Source organism: Genypterus blacodes, unplaced genomic scaffold (genome assembly GCF_046128005.1).
Source record: "Genypterus blacodes isolate CSIRO-AG114 ecotype Tasmania unplaced genomic scaffold, CSIRO-AGI_Gbla_v1 ptg000038l_1, whole genome shotgun sequence".
Lineage (NCBI taxonomy): Eukaryota > Metazoa > Chordata > Actinopteri > Ophidiiformes > Ophidiidae > Genypterus > Genypterus blacodes.
This window is the reverse complement of record NW_027466851.1, coordinates 1,186,112-1,196,752: the sequence shown is the minus strand read 5'-3', so window position 1 is coordinate 1,196,752 and position 10,641 is coordinate 1,186,112. Positions and strand designations below refer to the sequence as shown.

The following is a 10,641-nucleotide window of genomic DNA, read 5'->3' as shown; positions in this document are numbered from 1 at the left end:
GGACGGATTGTTTAGTGGGTTCATTCTGAGTGTTTGCTTGTGTGACGCCGCTCCTCTCCTGTGGGTTGAGCTGAAGACTTTGCTCCATCATCTTCTGCCATCCAGGATGAAGATCAAACAGCTCACTTTCCTTAGATTGAAGAGTTTCAGCTTCAAATCCAATAAAACTAAAGGAGGCGTATCATTAAAAAAATACATTTATTTAAACTTTACAGGAGGCAAATATGAGCTGACAGTGAAAACTTTGGTAAAACAGATTACACATAAAAATATAAAATGATTTATTTTACATTTCTAAAAACAGACTGCTCTTTAAAAAAGCAAAAAAAGTCATGTGTGTGTCTGTGGCCTTTAATCTCATGTAGGTACCTTGAGCCCATTCCTCTGCAGCCGGAGCATCAGGGCGCCACCTGCTGGCTGATCAGGGAACCGTCCCACAGACACTGACTCAGAAGAAACCATGAGCACAGAATATCAGAAGCACAGCGCCACCTAGTGTCGCGCTGAGGGAATGAGGTGCAGATTTACATTCCAGTTCACTGAATTTCACCTTGAACTTTGGACCGAATTAGAGTTTAACAGCCATCATTCACTTATAAACTCTGTTTTATGGCCTGTAAACAGTCCAACCTGAGCGACTGTCAGACAATTTCTTTACCTGGCTGCCATTTTGTAACTCTAAGTCCACGCAGGGACACTAACTCAACTCAGCTGTTTGTTTGTTCATTCATTGTAATGATCAGCTAAGACTGTTTGGATCTCTGTCATCTGGTCCGAAAGTGTTCCTGCTGTTTAGCTTCTGTCCTGATTGATCCACGTGTTCTAACCCCAGCAGCTCTGGCACTTTGGTTGCCTTTGATAAAGATCTTTAGGGTGGCAGATGTTAAATGCTGCTGCTCCTCAAGTCAACCAGAAATGTGTTCAACCTGAAGGATTTAAATGGAATTATCTGAAGAGTGTTTTACAAAACGTTGTGAGTTCAAGGTTTTGAAAGTTCAGAGCTGCACCACAGATTGAAGTCCACTTCTTCTGACTCTTCAAGACTCGCTCCCTGCTCAGTTATCTTCCCATCAGTCTGAGGTTTCATCAGCTCATCGTCTTCGAAGCTACACAGCGGTGACGTGATGAAACTCGACCCACATCAGCAAGTTCAAACCTGCTTTGTTGCGTAACAGCTTGGTGGGCTGGAAGCATTAAGCTCTGCATCTGGTTTGAGTTCAACATCTGGGCTCCATCTCATGACAACAACAAGGATACACTCAGATCCAAACGCAGTCAGATGGTGGAAGTTTACTGCAGATTTTGTAGATGGAAAACAGGAAGTTGTAATGTGCGAGAAGCCTTTTGTGTTCAGCGCATGTGTTTTGTTTTGTTGTGTGTGTATGTGTGTGTGTGTGTGTGTGTGTGTGTGTGTGTGTGTGTGTGTGTGTGTGTGTGTGTGTGTGTGTGTGTGTGTGTGTGTGTGTGTGTGTGTGTGTGTGTGTGTGTGTGTAAACTCACTGTCAGTTCTGGTCGTTCTGGAAAATGAGCAGGAAGATGAGGATCCCCGTCAGCAGCACCAGCATCATCACCACAGACGTCAGGAGGAAGGCTCTGCACGCCGGCTGGCCCGTCAGTCTGAACAGAGCTCCGCCCACTCCCGCCTCCTCGCCGCTGCTCCGTCTAACGCCCCCTGCAGGCGGACTGGGGAGGCCCACGTCCAGAGAGCGGCTTAACGACTGGCGACCCCATCGACGCTGACCTTCAGATGACCTTTAGGGGGAGTCATTTGAAGTTGTGTATTGAAAAATGTGCAACACAAACATCTTGAGTAAATCTGTCACATAAACAGAGTTTGTGTCTCATGTGGGACAGGAGGTCATGACGAGGAACGACGTGTTTGCTGCTCACCAACAGCAAGCAACCGGAGAAACAACAGGAAGGAACCCTAACATCATCATCATCACCACCATGCTCCTGAGGACGTGAGCTTTGGCACAGAGATGTGACATCACTTCCTGTCTCAAAGCCGAGCGGGCAGACAAACATCTGTAGGCACCAAACTGCAGCCTGGTCACAATATGGAGTCAAAGCTCTTATTGTTTGACACCTTTATTTATGATTTAGCACCATTTTGATTCTACAGATAAGAAAGTTATATGTTGTTCAATAAACTCTGAACTCTTAAACCTGAAATCTTCAGGCACTTTCAGTCTTAAGCGTCATGTGATATGTGGCTGCTATCATCTCGCCCATCAAATCCAAACTGCACCACAGACTAAGCAGAAGGCCTGATGATCAGCTGGGTGACGCCCGCTCACACACTCCAGCTCACATTTGCATCCATTTTGTTTCCCTCAGGAACAAAAGCTCCTGTGTGCACCAGGAAACATGAAGATATGTTGAATTTGTTATCAGGACTAAAGGTTTGATCCTTCTGAAACACAATCCACATCATTGAAACATCTCAGCTCTAACATGCAGCATCACTCGGGGTTCCTGACCTTTTGACCTGCAGCTTCCCTTTGCTGCGCTGGAACCTGATGCTGTAGACCCTCTGCATGGCGGCCGGCAGGTAAGAGACCACGTCAGAGTCCGTGGCCAGTTTTGGCAGCCCCAGAGCGGGCAGAGGCGTCGTGCCGCGGCACAACGGGCACTGGATGGCCTTTGGCTCGGCCGACTTGACGTTGATGCGGGCCAGGCACTCCAGGCAGAAGGTGTGCTTGCACTGAAGCATCTTGGGACAGCGGAAGACGTTGTTGAACTGGCTGAAGCAGATGGAGCACTCCAGGTCCGGGCTGGGCTCCTCCGGGTAGCCGGCTGGGACGGGAGCCAGATGGAGGTCAGGAGACGGGACGATGATGGATACCTGGCAGCGCAGCGCGGCGAGGGCGGGGTACGGGTTTGGCACTGTGGTCCGGCTCGTATCTACTTCAGGAAACGGAGAAGGAACCAAGACTGGAGCTGAGAGTGAGAACAAGTCTGGGGTTTGACAGGGAGGCGTGGCATCTGCATGGATGGCTGGAGGCGACCGCAAAGAGCCTGACACAGATGAATTATGGGAGTGTATGTGCAGGCCCCGGATTGAATACGGATGTGGACTTGGTAAAGAGCCGGGAGAACCAGGATCATGCCGGTGAGACTCTGTGTTGCTGTGTGGATTCATGACTGAGGAGAGCAGAAGAAACGGGACGATTTACACAAAGATGAAACTTATTCAGATCTAGGATGTAAAGAGTAAAACCTCTCAGACAAACAGAGGGAGAGAAAAGTAACGGGGTGAACTCTGACCTGAGGACGAAGAGGACGAAGAGGACGAAGACGCGACGTTGCTCCTTGTTTGGCCTCAGGCAGCGTTACCAGCTCAGAGTCTGAAGAGGAAAAACAGAAACACAGACGAAACCAACAAGCTTAATCTGAGTGTCAAATCCTGTCACACTCCAGTCTCACTGCATCAACACACATTTGCATTATTCCTCTAATCCACAAAAGGGAAATCACATGCAAAGCGACCTGGAGTCCCAGCAGGTAACAGCTACTTTCCTACCAAACACAAACAACATCAACTCCTTCACAGCATTTTAGTGTCATGTTTCACTTTTCATCATGTTTTCCTGCTACATCTCGTCCAGCTGCTTCCTCTCACACTGCTTCATTCACGTTTGCCATCACGGTGTCATTTCTGACTCTAAAACCTGAGAAAACGCTGGATCCTCTCACTGTGTCAGCACATTCACTGTAACATTCACTACACTACATTCAGATGAACCCATGTGGCGGTGGAGCCACACGTCTGCTCTCCATCCTGTGTCCTCATGCAAATCATCAGCAAATGCAAAAGCAAAGTAGCTTGTATTGTGTTACTGTTTTTTAATTCTGAAAGGTTCTTTGCCTTTTAACTTAACAAAACACACACTGGAGTGAGATTTGTCACACTGGGTCAGGGTCTTGACCTCTGCATCTCCAAACAGCATATATTTACAGCCTTCATTCGATGGCCTTGGATTCCTCATCTCCTGTTCACTTGACTCCTAAAATTTCCACAAACACGCAATGTTCTCTTTGCTCCATGGTTATTTAAGTGTTACTCTCTATTGTTTATGAAAATAAGTGACTTTCCCTAGGGAGTCTATATTAACAAAACCATACGAACTCAACCGGACACAGAGGATCAGGGTGGAATTTAATTCTAAACAAAGCAAGTTTAAAACATTTTTCAACCATTGTTCAATTTTTATTTTTTTAAACCGAACTCCATTGAAAAACCTACACCGTATCACATTCTACGCTGTAAACACAATTTAATGAGATTTAAGGGGAGACGCAGGATTCAGTATAAACCAGGCAAGGCGCTCGTCAATTCGGCGTCAACCAAACACGAAATAATACAGATTTCGCTTCAAGATAAACTTAATAAACTTGTTTCCCACACGCTTATGGCGATGATGCACCGGGGCGGGCAGCGGCGAGGAGGGAATCCGATCCGAACTATAAAGGGTCGCAGATCAAATGTGGTGTTGCTGTGTTGGTCTGAATTAGTGCCGAATGGAGCACCGGACTGTAATAAACGGAACCGCATGTCAGCACGGCCGCTTTCCGTGTTTAGCGCCGGAGAAACGCGATCATATTAAACCGGGACGTTTCCTGACGGAGTCCGGCGGGAAAGAGTTCTTACCCCATACGACCTACGCTGCTCGGCTTCATCTTTGAGTCCGTTCGCTCAGATAAAACTCCCGGTTTGTGCACGTTTTGCGTTGCTGACTGTGAGTTTTGAATAACAGAATAATAAAGGAGGAAGTTCAGTCAAATCACCTGCAGGCCGCTTCGTTTCCGGTTTGGCCCCCGCACAGCTGATGAGATTGACGCAGATTCCACTGGAGCCTCCTGATGGGAAACCAGATTAATATGATGTTAATATGACACAAAGCCCCAAAGCAGCCCTCTGTGTGTGTTAGGGTGACCATTTCCATAAGACCAACAAGGAGGACATTATGCGGCATATCAATAAATTACCATGGTGTACATAGGACTCTGGTATACTCTCATTTACAATACAATTTTGTGTGGTTTGAAGATGTTTGTGTAGCTGAATAGGAAAAAATATTAATGAAAAATCAAAAAGTGTTTGTTCACAGTATTTGAATTTATTCAATACATTGTGGTGTTCAAAAACTGATCCCTGAGATGAATCTTTTGTGCCACAAAACATAACATGTGTGGACTCAAATGTAAAAAACAAATAACAGGTAACATATATAATAATAAAAAAATGCTTTTTTGAAAAGCATAAATAACCTTTTATTTTAACAACAAAGGAGATTGTAAAGAAAACAACATTTACATTGAACTGCTCAATAGTATAGCATTTCTAAAGTGCTTCAGTCATTTGGGGACTTGTCTTCAGTGTCTTCATCTGTATGTGTGTGTGTGTGTGTGTGTGTGTGTGTGTGTGTGTTTGTGTCAATATTTGGGTCTCTTCACATGTAGCAGCTCAGGAGACAACAGCACCTCTGTCATCATGGCATCCAAGCCCTCACTGCCCCTCGGCCTGTTTATATCCTGCAGGGACTGGTACAAATAACAACATAGCAAGAATACTGTTATCAACCTTCAAAAATCTGTATTGTTTTCAACCCAATAAATATGAATATTTTATGTAGCCCCTCAGTGAAATCATAAGACTAGTGTACTCACCAAAATAGTTGATTGTCTATCTGCAATACTTCTGTTCTTTCCTGGCTGCATCCAAGAGTTTTTTTTGTTTCCAATGAACTTCTTGTACACCTCTGTGCAGTAATAAGTGAAATTGACACACACTTGCGGAGCCTTGTTTACGTTTTTAACCAATGATATAGCGGATATTTATCTGACACCGCTCTTAGCCAATCAGCCAGCGATACCTCCGCGGCGAATCCGTGGAGTCTTTTTGCTGTGTGTGTAGTGCCTAAAAAAGGAGGACAAATACGCGTCCGGCATGAAGAGCCGCACTGTCCGGCCTAAAGCCGGACGTCTGGCCACCCTAGTGTGTGTGTGTGTGTGTGTGTGTGTGTGTGTGTGTGTGTGTGTGTGTGTGTGTGTGTGTGCGCGTGCGCGTGCGTGTGTGTTTGGAAGGCAGAGGCTCCATGTCTTTCACAGTAACTATGATCAAAGGTCAGGGGTCAAGAGAATGAGCGAGTTGGCACTACCATCCTCAGCCTGTGTTTGCTCGTGGCCATGCTTCTCTGCCTTCAGGGGGCGAGAGAGCCAGGTCATGAGGAAGGTGCCTGAAAGACCCCAACAACATGATGACAAGTCAATATTTAATACAGCAGAGTGAAGATTGAACACAAACACCAGAGGAAGTAAGGAAATGAGCTTTGGGATAAGGACAAAGTTAAGTTATCATATGCTTACTACCAGGGAGAGTCAACAAATATCAGCTCGTCAAGCTAACAAAAGGTCTTCACCAACACAAAGCCATAATTAGCTAGTTTGGTACAATTAGGCAACAATCTTATTCCCCCTCTTCTTCTTCATTTCAAGCTTATTTCATCTTTATGATCTATCTCAGTGGTTCCCAAAATTTTTCTGCAGGGCCCCCCTTTTATAGATCAGAATTGTTTTGTGAACAGAGAGAATTAGTGTTGATGTACTTTATGAACGTTACTATGACACTGAAAGTGTTGATTGATTTATGAATTTAAGGAATGTTCAGTTTGTTTGTTCAGGAAATATTGATGACTATTTATTATATTAGCACATGCGAGTACATACTATATATATATAGACTACATATGGTGTTTTATGTCAATATAATGGGTTGATGATCAGTGAGCTTACAAATAGCTACTGTACTAGTTAGCTGCTGTGAGTTTCTGTCTTCAGTCAGGATGAGTTTACTGTGAGGACGTTTGGTCACGAGGCCTGGAGGCGTGTTCATGTGTGTGTAGAGATCTTCTATTATGTTAGCTTGTATCAAAGGTCAAGGTAATAAATGTGTGAAGCAGGACAAATAAAGGTTGTGTCTTATCTTATCTTTCACTGTCACTGATACACCGTCGCTTTGTGGCGCAGCAACAAATTAACCGGGTAAGTCGATTCAATTGAATATAATCTACAATAAACTACAAATTATAATCAAACTGAAGCTGTTTCAGTCAAATCTGCCTGTTGTGTAACTGTAGGAGGATTGAACATGAACTACTAATAAACGTCACAGAGGAGAACTGTTTCATCTGGATATAATGTGGTTACAATGAGGAAGTTACACACAAATTAAACAACTAAGGTATATGTTTAGACTTTTTGCAATAGAAGGCATCAATTATTTATATAAAGCTGTAATTATAATTGTTTATATGAAGGACAAATATGTTCTCTCTGTGTCTCTCTTTCTGTCTCTGTCTCTGTCTCTGTCTCTGTCTCTCTCTCACTCTCACTCTCTCCAGATTCATTGATGAGCTTTGGTTGGATTAATTAAGTGCCATCATGACATCATCAGGTGAGTCCATCTATCTATCTATCTATCTATCTATCTATCTATCTATCTATCTATCTATCTATCTATCTATCTATCTATCTCAATCGATCGATATATCAGCACACTTCAGAGTAGTCCTTATGTTCTTTGTTCCCCTATTGTATGTACTTCGTACCCCTTATTGTGTGTACTTTATTACCTGCATGCACTCCTGCACAGTTTTAGAAGAAGAAGACAAACTGTTTAAAGGGAAATGTGAGTGTGCTTGATGAATATGAAACTCTGATGACCAGCATACATCTATCCATCAGAAGAAAGAAAGAAAGAAAGAAAGAAAGAAAGAAAGAAAAAGAAAGAAAGAAAGAAAGAAAAAAAAAGAAAGAAAGAAAGAAAGAAAGAAAGAAAGAGACAGACAGACAGACAGACAGACAGACAGACAGACAGACAGAAAGAAAGAAAGAAAGAAAGAAAGAAAGAAAGAAAGAAAGGACCACTGGTAGGTAAAATCAATTTTATTTTACGGTAAAACAAATATTTTCTAATATGAGCTGAGGCACATATGTGAGAAGTGTTCAAACAGTGGACAATAGAGCCATTTTTATATTCTTAAAAAGTTGATGAATCATTTTGTACTTCACAGTGTCTGCTGATGTTCTGCCTCTGAAGCGCAGCAGGAGCTTTGATTTCCTGCCACCTAACAGTGAGTCACAGTTCTAACTACATTACATTACATTACATTACGAGCATTTGGCAGACGCTTTTATCCAAAGCGACTTACATTACATTACCACCCTACGCAGAGGGGGGAGCAATTGAGGGTTCGGTGCCTTGCTCAGGGGCACCTCGGCAGGGGCTCGAACCGGCAACCCTGCGGTTCCCAAGCGGAAGCACTACCCACTGAGCCACTGCCTCCCTTACTCCCTTACTAACTAGAGGTCACTCACCTCCTTAACCAAAATGAATAATGAAATGAACCAAAATGGGAGGCAGTGGCTCAGTGGGTAGTGCTTCCGCTTGGGAACCGGAGGGTTGCCGGTTCGAGCCCCTGCCGAGGTGCCCCTGAGCAAGGCACCGAACCCTCAATTGCTCCCCCCTCTGGGAAGGGTGGTAATGTAATGTAAGTCGCTTTGGATAAAAGCGTCTGCCAAATGATCGTAATGTAATGTAATGAATACATTCATCTATAATATATCCCATTTTATATTGTTTCAGTTCCTAACATGAGCAGTTATTGGAAATTGTTTGGTTGATTGTGTCTCATCCCACTTTTGTTTCAGTGTCTCAGTTAAGAGTTGTGCTGTTGGGAAACAGTTCATCCTCAAGGGGACGTGTGGGGAGAATCATACTGCAGCAGGATGTATTTGATACAGACACTGCACCAGACTGCTTTATACCTGTTAGTGGATATGTAAAGGAGAAAAGTGTTGCTGTCATCAACACTCCAGATCTGTTGCATCCCCAAATCTCCCTGGAGAACCTGAACAAACAGGTACAAACCTGTGTGAGCTACTGTGGTCCTGGACCTCATGTGTTCCTGCTGGTACTACAGCCTGAAGACTTCACTGAGGAACACAAAGTGAGGCTCTGCAGAGTCCTAGAGATCTTCAGTGAGCATTGGTTTGATCATTCACTGATACTGGTGGAACCACCAAGAGAGCAGAATGGTCTCATAGAAAGCTACATGCAAACTCCACCGCTAAAAGATCTGATAAGTAAATGTAGATACAGACACCTGAGGCTGGAGAACCTGGAACATTCTGAGCTGGTAACACGTTTGGGCCAAGTGGTGAAGGAGAACAATGGAGGACATGTAATCTGTGAGGTGTATGAGGATGCATCACCTTCTTTACAAAGCCAGACACAACAGAGAGCAGCCAGTGGAGGAGGTCTGGTGGAAGCTGTTCAAGCTGCTGGTGAGTACATGAACAGTCCTGATGAGGGGAAAACAAAGTTCATACAAAACATCCTTGATTAGAGTCTCACTCTGTAAGGCCGTCAGGGGCAAATTTACTAAGAACCTGAGGCCAAGTGCAAGTTCAAGCCTTGTGTTCATCTAAAGTCATGCTGCTGATGTTATGATGGACACTTTACATGCTAATCACAGATAAAGTGCATCAGTCACAAGAACATTTTTCCTTTGGACTTAAGCTGGGATCCAGTTTCTCTGCTCGTTTAAACTGACAAAACTCACACCAACATTCTATATTCAATAGAATTGACGCTTTGATTTAGATGTTTGATTTGACGATATTTGAAATAATAAAACAAGGGAAAATGGACAAAATCAATTCCAAGAAAATTCTGTGTATGTGTTCACTTTGTGATGCATTCATGTTTGAATGAATTAAATTGATTAATGGAAAACTTCAAATTAATGGTCTCAGGAGCAGGATGGAGAGAGCAACCTGCTGGACTGTCACACTGGGGGGTGGAGCTCACGTGCGTCTCCCCACACAGAGACAAACATCTCATTTTTCATAAAGAGTACATACAGAATATGCTGTTAATGTACTTACATTCATGTAAAGCTGCTTTGGCTCTTAAAGCAGTTTTCTTGATTGCTCTCAACCCTGTAAGGAAACAACATCAAGTCTCAATGTAATGCTGTAAGTTGAAGCTCCACTCTTGAACAAGTTTCCCTGATCAGACACAGTGACACTAACAAGACAAAAGTTTACATGTCTGCATGTCTTCCTTATGTACCAACAGTGATGATATACATTAGCACAGCCTCACTGCAGGGAGGATGAAGTCCAGCTAATGCTTCCATATAATGCAGGATAGCAGCCAACTCTGAACTGCTATTGAGTAAAGTCATAAACTAACTGATGAAGGCAACAGAAGTGTTTTAGATAAATGTGTTCTGTACGTGTGTCTCATCTCATCAGGATGACTGAAGATGAGGAGCTGCAGCCCACTGCAACTCTAACAGTGGGACAAGGCCAACTGACAAATAATGACTTTAGATCAGGGCTCTCTAACCCAGTCCTATAAGGACCGCTGTCCAGCAGGTTTTCTGTCCTGCCTTTAAATAAATTGTTTGCACCTCAGGTGTGCTCTCAGGTACTTGGGGCACCAGGTGTAAGCAATTAATTTAAAGGCAGGACAGAAAACCTGCTGGACAGTGGTCCTTGTAGGACTGGGTTGGAGACCTCTGCTTTAGAGTGTCAGTGTGACACAATAAACTGGACAAAGAAAAGTAA

General features: G+C 43.7%; 2 protein-coding genes across 3 annotated transcripts in view; one reads left to right on the top strand and one right to left on the bottom strand.

The window, feature by feature from the left end:
* Window positions 1-223: 223 nt before the first annotated feature.
* LOC142996580 (uncharacterized) lies at window positions 224-4,714 on the bottom strand. 2 transcript variants are annotated; one of them, XM_076147538.1, is made up of 5 exons: window positions 4,655-4,714; window positions 3,271-3,350; window positions 2,484-3,147; window positions 1,501-1,752; window positions 224-1,293 (listed from the first exon to the last, which is right to left on the bottom strand). In XM_076147538.1, exons 3-4 carry the CDS (start codon window positions 3,143-3,145, stop codon window positions 1,503-1,505), a joined length of 912 nt encoding a protein of 303 aa, XP_076003653.1. In that variant the 5' UTR covers window positions 3,146-3,147; window positions 3,271-3,350; window positions 4,655-4,714; the 3' UTR covers window positions 224-1,293; window positions 1,501-1,502. The 2 variants fall into 2 exon arrangements, with proteins under 2 accessions (XP_076003653.1, XP_076003654.1); XM_076147539.1 differs by having other exon boundaries at window positions 224-1,752.
* Window positions 4,715-7,973: 3,259 nt separating this feature from the next.
* LOC142996557 (uncharacterized) overlaps window positions 7,974-10,641 on the top strand; it is a 69,449-nt gene continuing 66,781 nt past the window's right edge. Inside the window, exons 1-2 of the mRNA XM_076147509.1 lie at window positions 7,974-8,138; window positions 8,716-9,351. Coding sequence (XP_076003624.1) covers window position 8,138; window positions 8,716-9,351 — 637 coding nt within the window. The 5' untranslated portion in view covers window positions 7,974-8,137. The remainder of the gene's footprint in view (window positions 8,139-8,715; window positions 9,352-10,641) is intronic.